The sequence below is a fragment of the Mobula birostris genome, chromosome 8 (assembly GCF_030028105.1).
Source record: "Mobula birostris isolate sMobBir1 chromosome 8, sMobBir1.hap1, whole genome shotgun sequence".
Lineage (NCBI taxonomy): Eukaryota > Metazoa > Chordata > Chondrichthyes > Myliobatiformes > Myliobatidae > Mobula > Mobula birostris.
The window spans coordinates 168,173,938-168,198,889 of NC_092377.1; the positions used below are offsets into that span (position 1 = coordinate 168,173,938).

Below are 24,952 nucleotides of genomic sequence, written 5' to 3' on the forward strand. Positions count from 1 at the left end.
CTTTACTAACCTGATATTGGGATGAGGCATTAATGAGCTGTGCTCTGTCCGATCAGTGGAGATGTGGAAACACTGCCCCTGCCAGGGCAGCATCAGACTAGCAGTTACTCAGGTGAGCAAATCCCTTCTGGCCCAATGAATTTCAAAAGCAGGTTCCCCCCACCCCCCACCCCATGAAAGTGCATAGAACACCCTACGGGGATGATGGTTGAGGCAGATACACTAGCGACATTCAACATTGGAACATGAAACAAAGAGAATGGAGACCTAATGGGATGGAAGGGTTACAACGATCTCAGAATAGTTTAAAAGGTTAATACCATCTTGTAGGCTGAAGACCTATGGTAACGTCAAATTAAATTTAAGAGAATTGATTCCCCATATACAAAGTCCTGTTGACCATCTCTAATCAGTCTATGCCTGACCAACTGCAGAATTATCCCATCACTTGGAATCCCCATCTAGTAACTCTCCCATCACTGATGTTTGGCTCACCAGCTTACAATCCCTTGGCTTGCCCTCTTTGGCACATTAGCCACCCTCCTATCTTCTGGTACCTCTCCCATAGCCAAGGAGGACATCAGAATCTGAGGATCCGATCCGAGCAGTTTCTTACCATAACATCCCACCCAATCAATCAAAAGCTGCTACCCATCAGATCGCACCCTGTGTAACTCAGCGAGTGTCATTCAAAGTGTTCAAGGTTAAAACCCAGCATCCGCTGAAAAAACTGGGCCTTGTACTCGAACACAGGTGGGGGTTTGTACACTGTTCAGAATGTTACTCAGCAGGCTTGTAAGATATATTAGCAGATGCTGCAAATACAGTTCCTGATTAAAAGATGCTCCACCCAGCATGTCAGAACAATGCAACATTGTTTAATATACTTTAAGTACTTTTCCATCATCTAATAGCAGTGAAGACTTTGGCATCCATTTGTCTGCAACAAGATCATTAGTTTTCTGTGCAGCAACTGGGGTGAGAATTAGCAAAGTCCAATTTTATTTCAGTATATTCTCTTACAACATCCTTGCAAAGATGACTTGTGAAAACCTGCCCTTGGGTCACCTGCAGAGAGAAAAACACGAGGTGAAATAATTAGTTTCTTGTCATGTACATAAAATACAACACAGTACAGGACCCCTTGGCCCACAATGTTGTGCCAGCCTGTTTCAAATTCAATCCAGTCCTTCCCTCCCACATAGCCCTCCATTTTTCTATTATCCCTAAGAGTCTTTTAAATGTCCCTGATGTATCTGTCTCTACCAGCACCCCAACAGGGTGTTCCATGCACCCACTCCTCTAAAAATCTACGTCTTTCAAATCACCTTAAAATTAAGTCCCCTGGTATATACCAGGGTGTAATCAAACTCCAATGAAATTATAAGGTGTAAAATTTACACAGTGACAAACATGTAAGGTGTGGGATCATACCTTAGTTCAGGGTTCTCCTGTGGAGAAGTGAAAAATCAAGAACTCAGTGCTGTACAAGGACAGTTTGAGGAGAGATGTCATCTAGTCTCCCACTTGGAATGACTTGCTGACTGACATTACGCAGCGAACAAGGACCTGGAGTGGGTTCAGTCACTCATCAGCCCAGATGTAGTATTAGAGTGAAGGTCTCCCTCTGCAACCTTCCCAGCTGTGGTGGGATGGTGATTCAAGAACAACACTTGATTGGGATTGATTTGAGGGACTCCAGTGGCAAGATCACCGATACATAGCAAACAGCAAGCCTGAATGAAATGTGGCCCAGGATTTAGAGTGCATCTCTTAAATGGGGCATCAGAGAAAGCTACCAAGTCCCATCAGCAGATCATTTCACACTACAGTCCCAGCAAGGATTTCAAACCTAGCTGGACTCTCAGTCAGCAGCTTCAACTTTCTGCGACAGCTTATCCTGCCTCAACTCCGACTGCAGAAAGACATTCCAACAGCCCAAGGGGCAACAGTCGTGTAGTGGTTAGTGTGACACTTTCCATGGCCAGCAGCCAAGGTTTGATTCCTGCCACTGTCACGTGTTTGTATGTTCTGTGTGACTGTTTCCTCTGGGTGCTCTGGTTTCCTCCCACATTGCAAAGATGAGGGTGTTAGAGTTAGTAAATTGTGGGCGTGCTATGTTGGTGCCCAAAGTCTGATGACACTTGCAGGCTGCCCCCAGCGCATCCTCAGACTGTTGATTGTTGATGCCAACAGTACATTTCACAGTTCACTTCAATGTACACAATCTAATCTTTTCTGAACCCAATTTACTTGCAAGATTAACCCCAAAGATATTACCTTTCAACATCTCTCCCAACAGGCAGTTAGGTTTTCACTGCTTTAACTTTACTGGAATCTTTTCCCTGAAAAAAAAATTGAAATAATATTTAGATCACAAGACATAGGAGCAGAATTAGATCATTCAGCCCATCGAGTTTGTACTGCCATTCCATCATGATGGATTTATTATCTCTCAACCCGATTCTCCTGCCTTCTCCCTTTGCCATCCTGTTTAATTTAGCTAGAGACGCACAGATAGCAGTGACACTGAGCATTACAAGTAGTTCTGGATACAAAGCCGAGATGAACAATAGAAAGCAGTGAAAATAGATGAGATGATTATAAAATTCAGAGGCTGACAGCTTACAGAATGATTCCTAAAAGGAATAGTCAATCTAAACCGGGTACAGACCAGTTTATCGGATATTAGTGAGAAAGTGCCTGTGTCTATAACACAATGTGATTTAAATTGCCAATTAACTTAAATTTATTAATATTTATTATTAAATTATTTCAGAGACCATTGAACTCCCGGACATCACCCAGGTCTCATCAAGCTTGAAGCACCAGTAATATTATACTGGCTACTTTTTAAACTTGTGCCACAAACACACCTTGCGCTAAATGTCAATCTTCTGGAATACACCTTACTATTTAATTTATTTGTAGTAATATTACTTACTGCGTTATGTGATTGTATGTACTGTGTTGTGTCCTTGGTCCAGATGAATGTAATCTCATTTGGTGCTATATGTATACAGTTGAATAACAATGTTAATATTTTAATAAATTGAAGATGGGTTTTAAGTTGTTAATTAAATATATTATGAATTCAAAATTAGTTAAAAGATAATTAAACTACTAGTTTGATGTAAAGACAAAGAGAGCTGACAATAACTCCTTGCTGTGACGCTTCTTGTAATTGACTCTCCACTGCCCTCTTGTGGCAGAGGAAGTCACTGAGCTCAAGGGCATTCAGTGATGGGAAAAATCACTAATGTTCACAGCAAGTGCATCTTATTCATGTTCTGCACTAATATTTTACTACAAGAGAACTTCCAATAGAAAAGTTGGCAGCAAGTCCAAACTTCAGTGACTCCTCAGGTACACTTCAGTAAGTCCAAGCAGGTTTCTGCAAAGTGACCGAAGGTCTCCTGATAGGAGAACTGAAAATTCAAATTCAAGTTGATCATTCAACTGTACACACGTAGACAGCTAAACAAAACATTCCTCACAGACCAAGGTTCAAAAACAGTACATACACTACTGAAATATTAACAGGTTGCATTGTTGAGTTAGAAAGAAACTTCAGCCTCGACAACTTTTGCAAGCAAAACAAACCAAACAATTTCTGGCTCCAAAGAGATCCTGCAGGAATATTTTAAATGTAGAAACAAGACACTGCTATTACAACCTACAGTTTCACAAAGCATTTGACAATTTTAAAGTATGGCAGAAGACTGAGACACCACCAACCTTTTTAACTGCCATTACAACATCTGAGTCCTCTCTGGAAAATAGAATTTTTAAAAAAAATTAGATCAGTACTAATCAATTTCTCAAAAAAGTCAAATAAGCACATCACTTACTCTTCCTTTTCTGTGTCCAATCGCTTCTTCTGAAAGAAATTAGATTGTTAAAAAAAACCTAGTTTGTGATTGACTTAAGTATAGGGTGAGAAAGACTTTCTGCAAGACCCAAACACAACAGCCAATACTAGCTACCTTTGAAAGCCCAGCTTTTTTGGTGGAGGCAGGTCTCTTTGCCTTTTTGGGTGGAGATTCATCCTCATCTTCAGCCTCATCCACCTCCTCATCTTCCTCCTCTTCCTCTCCTTCTTCCTCCTCTTCCTCCCCCCATGTGTCATCATCTACTGGAAATTCAAGAACACAAACTTGATGTCAGACTATTAGCTGGTGATGTGGGTTCACTAACCAACATGCAGGTGCTTATTCTGTACAAGCATCAGTCACAGGATTAGTTGTACAGCAGGGGACAGGTCCTCCAGCCCCAAATCAACCATCGTCTGGTTTTTCTGGAGACAACAGCACAGATGTTAGTGTAACACTATTAGTGCCAGAGGTCAGAGTTCAATTCCACCACTAACTGTAAGGAGTTTGCATGTTCTCCCCAGGACTGCAACTTTCCAAGTTCGAGCAGGTGAATGAGTGTGCTGGAGGACAGGGACAGGTTGTCTGGTATGGTGCAGCAGTGCAGTGCTGAGCATCATGCCTTACAGCACCAACAATCCTCTGGGAGCTCCGATTTTCGTCCACTTCAAGAACATACAGTTAAAGTTAGTAAGTTGTGGGCATGCCATGTTGGTGCCAGAAGTATGGAAAGACTTGCAGGCTGTCCAGCACATCCTCATATAACCATTACAGCATGGAAACAGGCCATCTCGGCCCTTCTAGTCCATGCCAAACTCTTACTCTATCCTTTTCCCACCGACCTGCACTCAGCCCATAACCCTCCATTCCTTTCCTGTCCATATATCTATCCAATTTAACTTTAAATGACAACATCGAACCTGCCTCATCCACTTCTGCTGGAAGCTCGTTCCACATAGCTACCACTCTCTGAGTAAAGAAGTTTCCCCTCATGTTACTCCTAAACTTTTGCCCTTTAACTCTCAACTCATGTCCTCTTGTTTGAATCTCCCCCACTCTCAATGGAAAAAGCCTATCCACATCAACTCTATCGATCTCCCTCATAATTTTAAACACCTCTATCAAGTTCCCCCTCAAGCTTCTACACTCCTAAGAATAAAGACCCAACTTGTTCAACCTTTCTCTGTAACTTAGGAGATGAAACCCAGGCAACATTCTAGTAAACCTCCTCTGTACTCTCTCAATTTTATTGAAATCCTTCCTATAATTCGGTGACCAGAACTGTACACAATACTCCAGATTTGGCCTTACCAATGCCTTATACAAATTCAACATTACATCCCAACTCCTATACTCACTGATTTGATAATGAAATGTGCTGTTTGTGAAATGTTCGTTAGACAAAAAAAAATCTTAACCCTTCAGCCCACTACATCCATACTAACCTTTCTGCTCATCTACTCTAACCACATTCACAAGTACACACGATATTGCTAAAAATAAAATTAAATCCGTGCCCTCGTTTTTGACATGCCTGCATCAGTAAAAGATTCTACCTACCTGCAATCTAGATTGAGAGGATATTCAGAGACTTTTTCCCTAGGCCAGAAGTGGCCAATACAAGCAGGAATAATTTTAATGCGATTGCAGGAAAGTATGGGGGGGGGGGGGGAAGAGGGTGGTGGATGTCAGTCTAGGTTGTGTCGTGCTCAGTACTGAGGGAGTGCGCAGAGGGTGGATGTCAGTGTAGGTTTTGTTGTGCTCAGTACTGAGGGAGAGTGCAGAGGGTGGATGTCATTGTAGGTTCTGTTGTGCTCAGTACTGAGGGAGAGTGCAGAGCACACCAAGATGCCAGCATGCAGGATATTGCACCAAACTTTTTTGATAACTCTGTACAGTGTGCGAACTCCTCCCACGAGGGAGCAGCTAACAGTGGCGGAGGACTAACACTACACAATGGGGACATGGTGGGTGCTCGGAACATGCTGCTGAGGTTGATATGTTAGGGACATTTAAGAGACTCATTGATAGGCTTGTGAATGGAAGTAAAATGGAGAGTTAGGAGGCAGGGTGGACATGTGCATCTACCAAAGAAGGTACAAGACGCTCCTTCCCTCTGCTAGTCTGCAGGTCACCCTTGGGCAAGGTGTAGCACCTGCATGGCTCCCTGATCTGAGTCATATGAAGCCACGGGAGCAGGTGGTGGATGGTCGTACGAGCAGCCGGTGCAGATCACAAGTCCTGGTTATGTGACCACTGACACCAGGCAGACAATCTCTTAAGAGTATTGATCATGGGTGGGGTTACCCATCTTGTAAAGGCACTAGCCAGAAGGCGGCAATGGCAAACCAGTTCTGCACAAAAGTTTGCCAAAAACAATCGTGGTCATGGAAAGACTGTGATCATCCGTGTCCTATGACACAGCTCACAATGAATGAATGATGTGAGAGGGAAGGGTTAGATTGATATTACAGTAGGTTAAAGGTTAGCACAACATTGTGGGCTGAAGGGTCTGTGCTGTGCTGTACTGTTCTATTACAGATTAGAATTTGGAAAGACAAACTCCAAGGCAGAGTACAAGGTAAATGGCAGGATACTTGGTAGTGTGGAGGAGCAGAGGGATCTGAGGGTACATGTCCACAGATCCCTGAAAGTTGCCTCACAGGTTGAGAGAGTAGTTAAGAAAGCGTATGGGGTGTTAGCTTTCATAAGTCGAGGGATAGAGTTTAAGAGTCGCGATGTAATGATGCAGCTCTATAAAACTCTGGTTAGGCCACACTTGGAGTACTGTGTCCAGTTCTGGTCACCTCACTATAGGAAGGATGTGGAAGAGAGCTAGGGCTTTACTCTTCGGAGAGGAGGAGGATGAGGGGAGACATGATAGAGGTGTACAAGATAATAAGAGGAATAGATAGAGTGGATAGCCAGCGCCTCTTCACCAGGGCACCACTGCTCAATACAAGAGGACATGGCTTTAAGGTAAGGGGTGGGAAGTTCAAGGGGGATATTAGAGGAGGGTTTTTTACTCAGAGAGTGGTTGGTGCGTAGAATGCACTGCCTGAGTCAGCGGTGGAGGCAGAGAGTGAAATTTGAGAGACTACTAGACAGGTATATGGAGGAATTTAAAGTGGGGGCTTATATGGGAGGCAAGGTTTGAGGGTCTGCACAACATTGTGGGCCAAAGGGCCTGTACTGATCTATGTTCTATATTCTAGAACAAACTGCATACTTACAGAACAAGAAGGCAGTTCCCTTAGCCATGCTACTTTTAACCAAAACTTTTCCTAAACTAGTGGTAGTGGCAGAACATGAAAATGTGAACTGAAGGTTAAACAAACCTTGTACTTACTGATAATGTTCTCTACTGCTATGTAGACAGGACCAGATCCACTTTTCAGTCTGAAGCTGATCGGAGGTGTCAGCTCAAAGCCATAAAATGTGGTCTAGGAGGAGAGAGCAGAGAACATACATTTTCCATATACTACCTTGACATTTACTCTTGCAGGCATTTACAGAAAAATTAAGAAATGCAGTAGAATTTACAAAAGAAGACTGACAAATAACTAATATGCAAAAGATGGCAAACTGTGCAAATATAAAAAGCTGAGAGCAAGCATGTAGAAGGATCCTACAAAGTGAGTGTGTAGGTTGTAGGATGCATGGATGAGGCAGAAAGCTGAGTAAATCAGGTGTGGTGTTCAATGGCAGGAATCCGACAGGCATGACAGACCAACCATCGGCAAAACGGATAGCTTCAGTGTGGCAATAGGGACCGGTGGGCTCTCGTCTTCTGGAACAATCTCCACAATGGTCAGTTCATCCTTGGCACCAGCACCCAAACATATCTGGAGGTTAAAGGGTTAAGAAACAGTGACTGTTAAAGTACAGGGCAGAAACACATCTGTGTGAAAGTAAACTTTACAGAGAAGACCCACCACTTACAATAAATAGGGCTATTCCTGCAGCTGAAAACTCCAACTGTAAGGAGATTCCATGTCTCAGACACTTAGCACCATCTTCCTCTGCTTTCTAAGAACATCTCAGCCTCCTTCCTTACTCACTGTTATAGCAGACTCCCACAGACAAATCATTTTCCTCTGCTTTCTGGACAGATTTCTACTTTGTTCCTTACCCGCCGTCATCGTGCCAGATTGCCCCAGACAGCCAGCACCTTCAAGAGTGCAGGATCTCCCATCAGATGTGAACACTGGCTGCTCTTACACCAGTCTGAGGGGTGTTAAAACATCTGAGCTGGGTTATTTTTGAGTAACCATAACCTACTATCACCAAAATACATTCAGCACCTGGGGGCTTGCTGCATGTAGACTGGTGTCGTCTCTGCACCATGAACAGTTATGTTGGGCACGCATTCTTTCAGCAGCCCGACACAGTGAGATGCCTCTGGAATCAGGGGCCACGGCAGTGTGGTGGTTAGCACAATGCTATTCCAGCTTGGGGCATAGGAGTGTGGAGTTCAATTCCGGCATCATCCACAAGTCGTCTGTACTTTCTCCCTGAGGAGCTTCGCCCCAAGTCCTGGTAAGTCACACCTGGTAAGTCATTACAAATTGCTCCAAGATTAGCTTTGGGTAAAATCGGGGTTGTGAGGGGGTGCTGGGTGGTGTGACTCAGAGCCTATTAAATACAGTGCTGGAGGAACTCAGCAGGCCAGACAGCACCTATGGAGGGAAACCAAAAGTCAATATTTCACTCCAAGATCCTTCATAGTCTTGATAAAAGATCTCAACCCAAATCATCTCATCAGAGCAATACAGCACAAGGATGTTCTTCAGCCCATTTAATCCATGCCAAACTATTATTCTGCCTAGTCCCTTCGACCTGCACCCAGCCACAAACCCCATTCCCCTCCCATCCACCTATCCAAATTTCTCTTAAAAGTTGAAATCTGACTCACATCCACTGGCAGCTCATTCCACACTCTCACCACCCTCTCTATGAAGAATTTGCCCTGATGATCTCCTTAATCACTTCACCTTTCATCCTTAACCCATGAACACTAGGTCTAGTCTTACCCAATCCCAGTGGAAAAAGCCTGCTTGCATTTACCCTATCACCTCAATTGTGTATACCTCTATAAAACCTGCCCACATTCATCAACATTCCCCGAATAAAGTCCGAACTTATTCAACCTTCCCCTATAATGCATGTCTTCAGGAGCTGGCAACATCCCTGTCAAATTCCTCTGCACTTTTAATCTTATTGACATCTTTCCTGTAGGAAGGCGTGCAGTTTTGGTCCAAAGTAGGAGACACCAACATCTTGTACAACATCAACATAACGTCCCAACTCCTGTACTCAATACTTTGATTCTGAAGGCCAATGTGCTTTCTTTACAACCCTATCTATCCGAGATGCCACTTTGAAGAAATTATAGAGCTGTACTGGATCCCCCTGTTCTACCACACTCCTCAGTGTCCTACCGTTCACTGTGTTGAACCTACTCTGATTTGTCCTCCAGAAGTGCAACGCCTCACACTTGTCTGCATTAAATTCCATCTGCTACTTTTCCAGCCTGCCAGCAGGTCCAGATCCTGCTGCAAGCTTTGATAGTCTTCCTTGCTGTCCACTAAGCCCCTGGAAACTGTTCATTTCCCTCCATGGATGCTGCCTGACCTGCTGAGTTGCTGAAGGTTTCCAGCATCTGCAGAAGCTCTTGTGTCCACATGCCACAGAACATTGAGTTTGAAGTGCCACATGCAGTTCTGGAAGCAAAAAGCCTTTTGTTACCGTCTTTAAGGCCAGTCGATGGTCAGCAACTTCATCATCTGTAATTTCAACCTTGTGTGACTTCTGTTGGGCATTCAACTCACAACCTGTGGGTAAAGTCAACCGCTGTATTCTCATTCTTTGAGTAGCTTTTCAAACTATCCAGCCCTGCTTATCATTGCCTGGAGGTGTCACTGCAGCGCACGCACACGCGCACACGGACCTCAGCAGGTCAGGCAGCATCTATGGGGCCGAATAAACAGTTGATGTTTCAAGCTGAGACCCTTCATCAGGGTGGGAAAGGAAGGATCTAGAAGCCTGAATAAGGAGGTGGGGGAGGGGAAGGAGTAGACAGTGAGTGGGTGGGGAAGATGGGATGAAGTAACAAGCTGGGGGGGATAGGTGGAAGATGTAAAGGGCTGAAGGAATCTGACAGGAGGAGAGAAGAAAATGGGAGAACAGGAAGGAGGAAAGAAGGTGATGGTCAGGTGAGGAGAGGAGGGGGGTAAAATGGGGAATTTTTTTTAAAAAAAGGTGTTTTGAGAGACACACCGTGGACGGGATGATGTTAATGAGTCAAAATGTTAAGGGACACGGGATAGAATGGTACAACATCAAGATTAGGAGGCTACATAGCATTGACCCAGGCTCAAAAACAGCTACTTTCCCCAAGTAGTAACACAGATCTATATCTCCACCCACTAACCCACCCCTCCCCATTTCCCGTCAGTCAGCTTATGTACAGACACTCCTGTGCCTAATGTCACTTTATGGACATACAAAGTATGTATACAAGCTAGCTTACTTATAATTATTGGGATTTTTAATATTGTGGTCTTTATCTTGGTGGGTTTTATTGTGTTGCATCAGATCTGGAGTACTAAATATTTTGATCTCCCTTACACTTGTGTACTGGAAATGATATTAAACAATCCTGAATCTTGTTTTTTTGTAAAGTACAAAACACCCATCCAAAAGCCCCTTAAAATGGCAACAAGTCTGATATATTCCTTACTCCAGAGAATAGCAGTTGACTTGTCCATTTTACTTCTGTTTGAAGACATTTTTCAACACTGCACAAAGAGAAAAGAAAACTTTGAACAACACAGCAAAGTCAAATTTAGAAAACTGCACTGTTAAAGGGAACTCTTTTTGAGACACGCAGCTGAGAGGGGAAACCTCTTGAGCAAAGCTGCTGTGCAGGTTGACTCTGTGGCTAAGAAGGCATACGGTGCATTGGGTTTCATCAATCGTGGGATTGAGTTTAAGAGCCGAGAGGTAATGTTGCAGCTATATAGGACCCTGGTCAGACCCCACTTGGAGTACTGTGCTCAGTTCTGGTCGCCTCACTACAGGAAGGACATGGAAACCATAGAAAGGGTGCAGAGAAGATTTACAAGGATGTTGCCTGGATTGGGGAGCATGCCTTATGAAAACAGGTTGACTGAATTCAGCTTTTTCTCCTTGGAGCAACGGAGGATGAGAGGTGACCTGATAGAGGTGTATAAGATGATGAGAGGCATTGATCGTGTGGACAGTCAGAGGCTTTTTCCCCAGGGCTGAAATGGCTAGCACGAGAAGGCACAGTTTTAAGGTGCTTGGAAGTAGGTACAGAGATGTCGGGGTAAGTTTTCTTTTTTATAAATGTACGGAGTGGTGAGTGCGTGGAATGTGCTGCCGACAACGGTGGTGGAGGCGATACAATAGCGTCTTTTTAAGACACTCCTGGATGCATGGAGCTTAGAAAAATAGTGGGCTATGAGTAACCCTATGTAATTTCTAAGGTAAGGACATGTTTGGCACAGCTTTGTGGGCTAAAGGGCCTGTATTGTGCTGTAGATTTTCTATGTCTATATTTCCATAAAAATGTCTCTCAAAAGAGAAACTTCTGAAAAATATACAAAAGACACCACTCCATTGTTATTAAATCTTCTGACCCTACTTAAAGGGAAACAAATTCTCATTGCTCTGGCCAACATTCCACTCCCTCTTCTCTCTACATTCCAGTGTCCCCCCTTTCTCCAGCCACCTGCACCCTCACCCCAGTCCAAATTCCACTTACACCAGGGGCTTCTCAGAGACCCATTCTGGTTTGGGCTGATGTACTAAAGGTTCAGGCTGCAGACTTATTCACAAGTGGAAAACTACAACAAGGGAACACACTGTGGCTAACACCACCTCACTATTTGTTCTCTTTTTACACTTTTTAAAAATATTCCTTATTGTTACTTACACTATCTTGCACTATACTGCTGCCACAAAACAACAAACTGATCAACCCATCAGTGATAATAAACCCAATTATGATTTCCCATCTCCAGCTACAGACAGAAGCAGTGTAGAAACTACTTGAAAAACCAGAATAGTCTAATATTGTTACACTGATCATGTTGTAATAGACAAAGATATTAAGTGAGCACTCAAAACCAGCCAGTTCCAATGGTTAAACCAGCACAGAGAAGCTGGAGAGCTCCAGCCAACCAATACATTGGAGAAGAAAGGGAAAAGAGGAGAAACTATCTTCAGTGTGAGAAAACTAGACCAAACTTGTACATACCTTGCTCAATTCCACAGTCTAACTAACAGAGAAAAAACACAGCAAAGGGCTTCCCACACCCAATTTAATTGAAAAACTGTGGAGTGTCAGGTGAAATTAATTGAGTGTCAATGGATTAACTCCAATTAAAAACGAGGGATGGGTAGACTGTTCATCTTTTAACTATTTCAGGGCCACGTTGTAATTAGAACATTGCATTTGCACTACCCCATGCACATCAGGCCCTGCTTTCAGTTAACACTTCCAGCACCTGCCATTTTATAGATGTCCATTCACCACTGAATTTGTTTCATTTTTCCTCTGGGAGCAGCACCCTACGGCAAGTTCTCTGCTCTCCAGGAGGGCACCTGTCTTGACTGGTCTTCTTTATCCGCAGTGGTTTTGTTTTCTTCCCTTTCATTCAGGGTTCAATTCCCACCACCGTCTGTGAGGACTTTGTTCTCCCCATGACCACATGGATTTCCTCTGGGTGCTCCAGGTTCCTCCCACATGGACAGGTTAGTAAGTTAATTGGTCAACTTGGGTGTAACTGTGTGCTCATTGAGCTAGACGGGCCGGTCCTTATGCTGTGTCTCTTTAATAAAACTTAATAATAAAAGGCATCCGTTAGTCTCATGAGACCATGGATTTACGCCTTGGAAAGTTTCCAGGGCGCAGGCCTGGGCAAGGTTGTATGGAAGACCAGCAGTTGCCCATCCTGCAAGTCTCCTCTTTCCACGCCACCGATGTTGTCCGAGGGAAGGGCATTAGGACCCATACAGCTTGGTACCAGTGTCGTCGCAGAGCAATGTGTGATTAAGTGCCTTGCTCAAGGACACAACACCTTCCCTCAGCTGGGGCTCGAACTAGCGACCTTCAGATCACAAGACCGACGCCTTAACCACTTGGCCACGTGCCCACACTTCAGGCTGCTGGATATAATCTTTCTTTCCTGAAGGCTGTTTACTCTGAAACATTGATTCTGTTTCTCCTTTCGCAGACGCTGCTTGACCTGTTGAGGTTTTTTTTGTGTTTATTAGTAAAATGCTTTGTTGGTAGGATTCGAGTGTGATGACGTGGCAGACAAGTTGGGCACAGTGCACACTCATTAACCTGATAACCTGCCCAGAAATTCTCGATCCATCCCTACCATACTTTGGCACAAACCTATCCACAACCCGGTGCAGGGTGTTTCCTAAACAACCTCTTTATTTGAATTCTACATTTCCCCGAGTACATCTGGTCCCAATTTTAGCTCCCAAGATCCAGCCTAATAGCATCACAATTCACCCTCCTCCAAGACATCCTTTCCTATACTCTCTGCTCCTATCTCTGTCCAAGTTTTGATCTAAGCCTCCATTTGACTCATGGTCACCAGTTGGAACATGAGGCTCAGAGCCCTTGTTTGTTCACGGGCCAGAGGAGTGTGGGTAAGTGTTGTTGAGGGCCAGGTATGCTGTAGTGAGTCCGAATCTTAGCCCAGTCTAAAGGTGCTTAAACAAGCAGATCTCTGCATGTTTCTGACTGCAGTCAGGACAGGCGGTGTGATCATTCAATGTCAGCACTGCAGAAATACCAGACACACAATGGGATACCATTCCTAGTTGAGTCACACCAAATTACTCACAGGCAATTTTTGTTTGTTTAACTGGGTAGTGAATTGCAGACTGGATCCTGTCCTGCAGTCCAGCGGGTGGGTGGCTGGGTGGGAAGGGCTCGTTTTGCTGTTGCTCTGCTGAACATTGTGGGCATGCTGTGTTGGTGCCGGAATGTGTGACAACACTTGAGTTGTCCCCAGCACATCCTGAGGTGTGTCGGTTCAAAATGATTCACTTCACTCTGTTTTGAAGTAAGATCATAAGACCACAAGACGTAGGAGCAGAATTAGGTAATTTGACTCGTCGAGTCTGCTCTGCCATTCCACCACAGTTGATTTACCATCCTTCCCAAACCCATTCTCCTATCTTCTTCCCATAACATGTGATGCCCTGACTAATCAGAACCCCTGGATAAACCATGAAATCTAGAAATTGCTGAGGGCCAGATCAGACACATTCAAGTCTGGAGATCAAGTATCTACAAGAGGTATGATCTCCAGAAAGCCATCTCTTGGGCAAAGTGGAGATTCTGGACTAGACTGGAATCAAAAAGGGATGTTTGACATCTGTGGCAGGGTTTGAATGCCATAACTCACAACACGCTGGAGGAACTCAGCAGGTCAGGCAGCATCCGTGGAAAAGATCGGTCGATGTTTCAGGCCGGAACCCTTCGTCAGGACCGAAACGTCGACTGATCTTTTCCACGGATGCTGCCCGACCTGCTGAGTTCCTCCAGCGTGTTGTGAGTGTTGCTTTGACCCCAGCACCTGCAGATTATTTTGTATTTTTGAATGCCATAATCTCCTACAAAGTTAAATCTTGTGACACAGGAGACAATAGAGCTTCACTTCCAGGTGAGCTCAGTGCCTTCTAGCTCACTTTGACCACCAGAACAGGGAGGAACCATCTCAGACCCCCACGTCTCCTGATGATCCTTTGGTCTCAGTACCTGAAGATGACGTGCAGGCTGCCTTCAAGAGAGTAAATCCAAGGAAAGCATCCAGGACAGAGTACTTGGCCAAGTACTGAAGACCTGTGCTGACCAACTGGTTGTTGTATTCACAGATATCTTCAATCTCTTGCTCCGGTTGTGTGGTACCCACTTGCTTCAAGCAGACTTCAGTTATACCAGTGCCCAAGAAAAGTGTGGTTACCTGCCTCAGTGACTGCCGCCCAGTGGCACTTCCATCCACAGTGTTTTGAGAGGCTGGTGCTGAAGCATATTATCTCCTGTCTGAATGGCAACTTGGATCCCCTCCAATCTGCCGACTGAAGCAACAGCTCCACAGCAGATACCAACTTATTGGCTCTTCACACAACCCTGGAACAACTGAACAGCAAAGATGCAAACAGCAGGATGCTCTTTATCAATTACAGCTCAGCACTTAATACCATCATCCCCTCAAAACTAATCAGTAAATTCCAACACCTGGGCCTCAATACCCCCTTGTGCAACTGGATCCTGGATTTCCTCACTTTTAGATCCCAGTCAGTTTGGATTGGCAAAAACATCTCCACAATCTCCATCAGCTCAGGAGCACCGCAGGGATGTGTGCTTAGCCCCCCGCTCTACTCACTTTACCCCTATGATTGTGTGGCTAAGTACAGCTCGAACACCATATACAAGTTTACTGACAACACCACTGCTGTGGGCCGTGTCAAAGCTGGCGATGAATCAGCATGTAGGAGGGAGATTGAGAATCTGACTGAGTGCTGTCGTAACAACAACCTCTCACTCAATGTCAGCAAGAGCTGATGGTAGACCTCAGGAGAGGGTAACCAGAGGCCCATGAGCCGTACTCATTGCAGGATCTGAGGTGGAGAGGATCAGTAACTAAATTCCGAGGTGTCACTATCTCAGAGGAAAACACGACGGCACCACTACTTCCTCAGGAGTCTGCGGAGATCTGGCATGTCATAAAAAACCTTGGCAAACTTCTATAGGTGTGTGGTGGAAGAGTGCTGACTGGCTGCATTATGGCCTGGTTTGGGAACAACAATGCCTTTGAGTGGAAAATCCTACAAAAGGTAGTGGACATCATGGGTAAAACTATCCCAACCACTGAGCATGAAATGTTGCAATACAAAGGCAGCATCCGTCATCAAAGATCCTCACCCCCAAGGCCTCACTCTCTCAGGCCATCTTCACCATCCAGGCCTCGCTCCATCAGGCCATCCTCACCACCCAGACCAGGCTCTTTTCTTGCTGCTGCCATCAGGTAGAAGGTACAAGAGTCTCAGGACTTGCACCACCAGGTTCAAGAACAGTTACTCAGCCATCAGGCTCTTGAACAAAAGGAAATAACTACACTCATTCTATTTCAGGTGTTCCCACAACAGATGATCTCATGAAAAGGACTCTTTATCTTGTTATTTCATACTCTTGTTATTTATTGCATTTGCATTTTCAGTTTATTATTCATTAATTCTGTATACAGTTACTATTCTATAGATTTGCTAAGTATGCCCTTCAAAAAAAGATCTCAAAGTTCTATGTGACAACATATATGTACTCTGATAATAAATTTTACTTTGAATTTTGTACTTTTTGAAGTTTAATCAAGAATCTATCAACCTCTGCTTTAAATGTACTCAATGACTTGGTTTCCACTGCCATCTGTGGCAATGAATTCCACAGATTCGCCACCCTCTGACTAAAGAGATTCCTCCTCGTCTCCATTCTAAACACATGTCCCTCTATTCTGAGGCTGTGCCCTCTGGTCCTAGATTCACCCAACAGGAAATTTCCTCTCCACATCCACTCAGTCTAGGCCTTTTAATAGTTGATAGGTTTCAATGAGATCCCCCCTCATTCTTCTAAACTCCAGCTAGTACAGGCCCAGAGCCATCAAATGCTCCCCATAAGTTAACCCTTTCATTCCCAGAATCATTCTCATGAACCTGTTCTGGACACATCTTTTCTTAGATAAGGTACCCAAAACTGCTCACAGTACTCCAGGTGCGATATATCCAATGTGTTAAAAAGCCCTAGTATCACATCTTTGCTCTTATATTCTAGTCTTCTTGAAATAAATGCTAACATTGCATTTGCTTTCCTTACCACTGACTCAACTTCCAAGGTAAACTTTAGGAAACCCTCCACGAAGCTCCCAAGACACTTTGCACCTCCGATATTATAATCCCAGCCCCCTCCCATTATTCCTTCTCCCAAAGGGCATGAACATACACTTCCGACACTATATTCCATCTATAACCCATTCTCCCAATCTGTCCAAGTCCACCTGCAGACTCCCTGTTTCCTCAACACTACAAAGATAGTTCCTCCACCTATCTTTGTATCAATTAAGCAGCTGTCGCAATTAGCCGAAGTTTCATGGAAATAGTTAAAAAGGTAAAGGAAAGACAAACTACCGTTTAACTGAAAAACAAATTATGTATTTAAATGAAATGCAGAACAAATTGGAACACTACCAAATCTACAGTGCTATAAAACTGAGTTAGTTATCGACAGAGGAATTCACTGAGTGTATGCTGACCTGTTCTTTTGATTGACTGTAAATGAACAAAATCATTTCAATTGTAGCATTCAAGATGAATGACCAAGTGTCCTGCTCATCCAGAAATCTATAGAATCTTACAAAAAAAGAGTCCTGGTAACATCCTGGGGAACTGGGCTGTATGTGCTTTGTCCTGGGTTTCCCCTTGCACACAATGCAAAACAAAAACACAGTCTTTACCAAATTCCTTTTATTCTGTTTCATTATGATTGCAGGTAAACGAGGACAAGAGGGCACAACCTCAGAATAGACAGACGTCTATTTAGAACAGAGATGAGAAGGGGAATTTCTTTAGCCAGATGGGAGTGAATCTGTGGAATTCATTGCCACAGACAGCTGTGGAGGACAAGTTATTGGGTATATTAAAAGTGGAGGTTGATAAGTTTGTAATTAGACAAGGCATCAAAGGTTACAGGGAAAAGGCAGGGGAATGGTGTTGAGAGGGATAATAAATTAGCCATGATGGGATGGCAGAGCAGACTTGATGGGCTGAATAACCCAACTCTGCTCCTTTGTCTGATGGTCCTGTGATCTAAACAGCAGCAGCTGAGATGAGTGTTTTGGTCAGCATGGACTAGTTGGGCCAAAGGGCCTGTTGCCATACTGTATCACTCCACGATGCCGTGTCCTGTGTAACTCTGCTGACATGGACCAGATCGTCCTCAGCCTGGAGAAATACACCAACAGCTTCTGAACGCTGTCACACATTGAGATGAGTGAACCTAAGGGAGAGAAATCTTTCCGGCAGCAGGGACCTGACATTTTGCTGCTCCTGTGTCCTTTGTTCCATCGGTTGCTCTCTCAGACTGAATGGGGAGAAACCAACCACTGTCAAAACAGAGGAAATAAAACTATGCTACAGAAGCTATAAATCTGAGGTAAAGAACAGAAGTGCTGGAAGCACTCAGTAGGTCAGGCAGCATCCATGGAGTACACAAAGTCACAGGTACAAAAGCACCTGTAGGAAGACTAAATTAAATATGACCGAAGAGCTGATTGTGGACTTCAGAAAGATTAGAACAAGGGATCTCGAACCTCTGATCCTCATAGAGGGATCAGAAGTGGAGAGAATGAGCAATTTCAAATTCCTGGGTGTCAATATCTAGAGGATCTAACCTGGTCCCAACATATTGATGCAGCTGTAAAGTAGGCAAGACAGAGGCTATATTTCATTAGGAGTTTGGGAAGATTTGGTTTGTAACCTAAGACACTCAAAAACTTCTACAGATTTACTGTGGAGAGTATTCTGACAGGTTGCATCACTGTCCGGTATGGGGGGGGGGGGGGGTGCGGGAAGAGATGTTGGCTAGTGCACAGGATTGAAAGAAGCTACAGAAAGTTGTAAAATTAGCCAGCTTCATCCTGAGTGCTAACCTCTGTAGTATCCGAGACTTCTTCAAGGAGCGGTGTCTCAGAAAGGCAGTGTCTATCATTAGGAACCCCCATTACCCAGAACATGCCCTCTTCTCATTGTGACTAGCAGGAAGGAGGTACAGAAGCCTGAAGGCACACACTCAGTGATTCAGGAACAGCTTCTTCCTCTCTGCCATCTGATTCCTAAATGGACATTGAAGCTGTGAACACTACCTCACTTTTCAAAAATGTATCATTTCTAGTTTTGCACTATGTTTAATTTAACTATTTAATATACTGTCATTGATTTAATTATTTTTTCTATATTATCATGTATTGCATTGTACTGCTGCTGCTAAGTTAACAAATTTCATGACGTAAGCTAGTGATATTAAGTCTGATTCAGATTCAGAAACACTTTGGGCTGGGGCCCTTCATCAGGACTGGAAAGGAAGGGGGAAGACATCAGAAATGGAAGGTGAGGGGAGGGGAAGGAGTGCAGGTGATAGGTGAGACCAGGTGAGGGGAAGGTAAGTGGGTGAGGGAAAGAAGCTGGGAGGTGATGGATGGAAGTGGTAAAGAGCTGAAGAAGGAGGAGTCTGATAGGAGAGGAGAGTGGACCATGAGAGAAAGGGAAGGAGGAAAGGCACGATAGGGAGGTGATGGGCAGGTGAAGAGAAGAGAAGGGGTAAGAGAGGAACCAGAAAGGGGAATAGAAAAAGAGAGAAGGGAAGAAGTAGAAATAAGAATAACAATACGGTGGGGTAAGTGAGGATGGGAGTGGGAAGGAGTACAAGCTAGGAGGTGGAGATGATGTAAGGTCACTTTGGGGCATGAAAAATCAGAAAATAACTGTGGAAGTTGCAAACCTAAAATTAAAAAATGGAAATACTGGGAACAAACGTGAAACATGGGTGGACAGCTGTGCAGGGTTGAGTGTTGTTGCTTCACAGTTCCAGAAACCAGTGTGTGGTCTGTGTAGAATTTTCTCATTCTCCCCATGACCAGGAAAGATGTGAGATTCTACAGATGCTGCAAACGCTGAGCAACATACACAATATGTTGGAAGACTTTCCCAAAATGTTGATTGTTCATCTCCCTCCATAGGTGCTGCCTGACTTGCTGAGTTTGTTTCCTCCTACACCCCAAAAACATTGAGCACGTCTGTACAGAGCACTGCCACAAGAAAGCAGCATCCATCGTCAAGGACCTCTACTACCCAGGCTATGCTCTCTCTCTTCTCACTGCTGCCATCAGGAAGGTGGCTCAGGAGCCTCCGGACTCACACTACCAAGTTCATAAAAAGTTATTACCCCCCAACCATCAGTCCCTTGAACCAGAGAACCATTCACCCCAACACTGAACTCATTCTACAATCCACAAGGACTCTACAACTCATGGTCTCAATATTATTCATTTTTGTGTACTTGCTCAGTTTGGCTTCTTTTGCAGACTGGTTGTTTGTCAATCTTTGTTAAATTTTTCATTGATTCTATTCAATTTTATTTATTTATTTATTGAGCTACAGTGTGGAATAGACCCTTCCAGCCCCTCAAGCCGTGCTGCCTAGCAACCCCCGATTTAATCCTAGCCCAACCACAGGACAGGTTACAATGACTAATTAACCTACCAATCAGTATGTCTTTGGACCGTGGGAGGAAACCGGAGCACCCAGAGGAAAGCCACACAGTCACAGGGAGAACATACAGGCAGAGGTGGGAATTGATCCCAGGTCACCTGCACTGTGAAGTCTTGTGCTAACCACATTACTACTGTGCCCTCTGACATTGTTCTACCCAAAAGAAAATGAATTTCAGGGTAGTGTACTTCAACTGTAAATTTGCTTTACTCGGTGGCAGGTTACTCTGCTGCTGGGAGTTACACATTGAGTAGGCATATCACAGGAAATTCAAGAGGGGTACAAATGTGTGATCAATGCAGACATGCTGGATGATCAGTGTTGGCCTCACTTGTAGTATTGTGAGCAGTTTTGGGCCCCTTATGTTAGACAAGATGTGCTGAAACTGGAGAGGGTTCAAAGGAGATTCACAAAAATGTTTCCAGGATTGAACAGCCTGTCTTATGAAGAGCGTTTGATGGCTCTGGGCCTGTATTCACTGGAATTCAGAAGAGTGAGGGGTGACCTTATTGAAACCTATCAAATGGTGAAAGGCCTTGATAGAGTAGATGTGGAGAGGATGGTTCCTCAGAATGGAGGAGCACCCTTTTAGAACAGAGAGGAGAAGGAATTTCTTTAGCTAGAGAGTGGTGAATCTGTGGAATTCGTTGGCACAGGCAGCTGTGGAGGCCAAGTCTTTACTGTATTTAGGGTGGAGGTTATTTGAATTTCAATTGTCCAGGGCATGAAGGGAATAGGGGAGAAGGCAGATGATTGGGGCTGGGAGGAAAAATGAATCAGCCATGGTGAAATGGTAGAGCAGACTCAATGGGCTAGATAGCCTAATTCTGCTCCTATATCTTATGACATGGCAGGTCTATTTCTGTGTGGTGTGACTCTGTGCTGGTGCCTGACCCACTGAATGTTTTCAGTACAATGTGATTTATTTTAAGTTGCTAGGACATCTGTGCTCCACAGAGCTCTTCCATGTAGTTAAGATTCCATGACAGTTCTTAAGTACAAATCCATCCACAATAGTTACCTTCCCCCAAGCTGTCAGTTATTACCTCTCTACCATCAGTCTCTTGTGCTATGGGGATAACTTCACTCATCCCAGCCTATGGACTCACTTTCAAAGACTCTTCAGCTTATGTTCTCAGTATCTATTGGTTATTTATTTAATTTATTATTTCTTTGTTATATTTTCACATTGTTTTTTTTTGCACATTGGTCATTGTTGGGGGGGGGGATCATTCCTTGATTATGTTGTTTCTCCTATATTTACCACGAACGCAAGAAAATGAACCTCTGGGTTCTATATGGTGACATATATGTACTGTGATAATAAATTTACTTTGAACTTTAATCAACACCTCTACCCCATTACATTACACATTACCAGGGGTCACTTTGTAGATTTATGTAGATTGTACATAGATAGTACAATCTATGTAGATGCAGTAAGTTTCTTGCACATTGTGATTTATAGGGTTGCCTTTATATTTACTTAACATTTTATTGTATTATTTATGCTTACTGTGTTTTTATTCTGAGTAACAATCATTTCGTTCCCTTTTACATTTGTGTACTGAAGAATGACAATGTGACCCTGAATCCTCCTGTTCACTGGGCATGTCTGGAATGTCAGGAATATGGGTCAGCTTCAAACCAGCACATTATAGTCAGTATTCAAGTGGACTCATGGAAAACCTGGAGAGTTCCTCGGCTGCGGTTTGGGCCGTGCCCTGCAGTCTCTGGTGCCCAGTGGACATCCTTTACTCGGACACAGTTTAAGAGAGATTGTACCAGTTTTTAGTTCCACTTTGTCCTTGTGCTCATGCAAAAGACGTTAAGACCATAAGACATAGAAGCAGAATTAGGCCATTCGATTTTGACTGATTCCTCTCAAACCCATTCTCCTACCTTCTCCCCATAACCTTTAATGCCCTTGCTACTCAAGAATCAATTAATCTCTGCTTTAAATATACCCAATAATGTGGCCCCCACAGCCGTCTGTGGCAATGAATTCCACAGATATCCTTTAGCAAGTCTGAATGTAGTGGCTGGTGTGAGGCCTTACAGTGCCTGCAGCTGAGGTTCAGTTCTGCTGCTATGTTGTTTTCCCCACGAATGCGTGGATTTCCTCTGAATGTTCTGCTTTTCTCCCACATTCTCACTCTTCCTGCACTGGCCCCAAACACAATCCTTGCTGATTTGATTCCACACAACACTACATTTCACTGCATGTTTCAATAATTACAGGACCTGCTGAAAGACAGGTTCTGTCCTGCCCCGTCTGCAAGGAGTTTGTTTGCATGTTCTCCCTGTGATCATGTGGGTTTACTCCAAGTGCTCTGGGTTCCTCCTACAGCCCAAAGCCGTACAAGTGGGAGTTGGTACATTGTGGGCATGCTACGTTGATGCCAGAAGCATGGCAACACTTGCGGGCTGTCTCTAGTTTGTCCTCTTTGTTCATCGTTATGGCACACAAGGTATTTCACTGTATGTTTCAATGTACATGAGACAAATAAAGCTAATCTTTAAATCTTTAGATTGGTTTAGGGACTGTAATCTGCTCCAGAAATTGGCTGTGGTTAAACATCTGTGAGATTAGGTAGAGAAATCTCACTGCAAGAGGTTACCTCTGCGTCCCAGTTTCCCTGATAGAGGATTACATAGATCAGGAAAGACCAAACATTCCCTGTGAATGAGAGTGGGGGAGGGATGAAGTGAGAAGCAGGGATGGGATGGGTGAAAGAGATAAAGGGCTGACAGTGGACCATGGGAGAGTTATCAGAAGAATTGATTTGTTAACCTCATGTAAATTAGGAATAAAAAAATGGGACAAAACCATTCAGTTCTTTGCAAAATTTAACTCAAAAGCTTCAGCCCATGGCACCAGGGACTAAAGGAACCTTGTGGAAACTCAAACCACTTGATCCAGGCCAATCTGTTTCTCTCTTGGTAGTAATTTCCTAAACACTCCCTGAATGTAAGACCATAAGACACAGAAGCAGAATTAGGCCATTCAGCCCATCAAGTTTGCCCCGCCATTCCATCATGGCTGATCCTGGACCCCACTCAACCCCATATACCATATCCTTTGATGACGGATCAGGAAATGATCAACTTCTGCCTTAAACAGAACAACGGACTTGGCCTCCACTGCAGTCTGTGGCAGAGCATTCCACAGACTCACCAACTCTCTGACTAAAAAATATCCTCCTTACCTCTGCTCTAAAAGGCCACCCCTCAATTTTGAGACTGTGCCCTCTAATTCTGGATACTCCCACCACATGAAATATCCTCTCTAGTCCTTTCAACATTCGGTACGTTTCAATGAGATCCCCCCCGCATTCTTGTAAATTCCAGCGAGTACAGGCTCAAAGCCGCCAAACACTCCTCATGTGTTAACCTCTTCATTCTGGGAATCATCCTCGTGAACCTCCTCCGGACCCTCTCCAATGACAACACATACTTCCTCAGATATAGGGCCCAAATCTGTTGACAATATTCCAAGTGCGGCCTGCCTAGTGTCTTACAAACGCTCAGCATTATCTCCTTGCTTTTATATTCTATTCCCCTTGAAATAAATGTCAACATTGCATTTGCTTTCTTTACCACAGACTCAACCTGTAAATTAACCTTCAGGGAGTCTTACACAAGGATTCCCAAGTCCCTCTGCACCTCTGATGTTTGAACCTTCTTCCCATTCAGATAATTGTCTGCACTGTTGTTCCTTTTACCAAAATGCATTATCATACATTTCCCAACACCGTCTTGCTGCAATCACATTGCTTCCTTAGCACTATCTACCCCTCCACCTATCTTCGTATCATCTGCAAATCTGCCACAAAGCCATCAATTCCATTATCTAAATCACTGACAAACAATAAGAAAAGTACCCGTCCCAATACTGACCCCTGAGGAACACCACTAGTCACTGGCAGCCAATCAGAAAAGGCCCCTTTATTCCCAATTGCTGCCTCCTACCTGTCAGCCATTCCACCATCCATGCCAGTATCTTTCCTGTAACGTCATAAAGCAGCCTTATGCGTGGCACCTTACTGAATGCCTTCTGAAAACCAAATAAGTGACATCCACTGCCTCTCCTTTGTCGAACCTGCTTGTTACTTCTTTGAAGAACTTTAACAGATTTGTCAGGCAGGCAAGATTTCCCTTTACAGAAACCATGCTGACTTTGACTTATTTCATCATTAGTCTCCAAGTATCCCGAAACCTTGTCCTTAATAATAGACTCCAACACTTTCCCAACCACTGAGGTTAGGCTACCTGGCCTATAATTTCCTTTCTTTTGCCCTCCTTCCTTCATAAAGAGTGAAGTGACATTTGCAATCTTCCAGTCCTCCATGACCATGCCAGAATCAAGTAATTCTTGGAAGATCATGACCAATACATCTGTTATCTTCAGCAACCTCTCTCAGGACTCTGAGATGTAGCCCATCTGGTCCAGGTGACTCATCCACCTTAAGATCTTTGAGCTTGCTTAATACTTTTTCCCTTTGTAATAGCAATGACACTCACTCCTGCTCCCTAACACTCATAGATCTCTGGCACACTGCTAGTGTCTTCCACAGTGAAGAAAGATGCAAAATATACCCATTAAGTTCATCTACCATTTCTTTGTCCCCCAATACTACCTTACCAGCATCATTTTCCAATGATCCAATATCAACTCTTAATTCCCCCTTTTACTCTTTATATAACTG

At 43.9% G+C, this 24,952-nt stretch overlaps 1 protein-coding gene across 4 annotated transcripts; it reads right to left on the minus strand.

Moving 5' to 3' along the window:
- Nucleotides 1-628: 628 nt before the first annotated feature.
- Nucleotides 629-10,674, minus strand: LOC140201953 (nucleoplasmin-like). 4 transcript variants are annotated; one of them, XM_072266816.1, is made up of 9 exons: nt 10,615-10,674; nt 9,621-9,706; nt 7,607-7,717; nt 7,222-7,315; nt 3,987-4,132; nt 3,852-3,880; nt 3,739-3,772; nt 2,281-2,345; nt 629-1,068 (listed from the first exon to the last, which is right to left on the minus strand). In XM_072266816.1, the coding sequence occupies exons 1-8, from the start codon at nt 10,661-10,663 to the stop codon at nt 2,307-2,309; spliced, it is 588 nt and encodes a 195-aa protein (XP_072122917.1). In that variant the 5' UTR covers nt 10,664-10,674; the 3' UTR covers nt 629-1,068; nt 2,281-2,306. The 4 variants fall into 4 exon arrangements, 3 of the variants coding, with proteins under 3 accessions (XP_072122917.1, XP_072122916.1, XP_072122915.1); XM_072266815.1 differs by having other exon boundaries at nt 3,852-3,877; nt 3,987-4,135; XM_072266814.1 differs by having other exon boundaries at nt 3,987-4,135.
- Between the last annotated feature and the right edge of the window lie 14,278 nt (nt 10,675-24,952).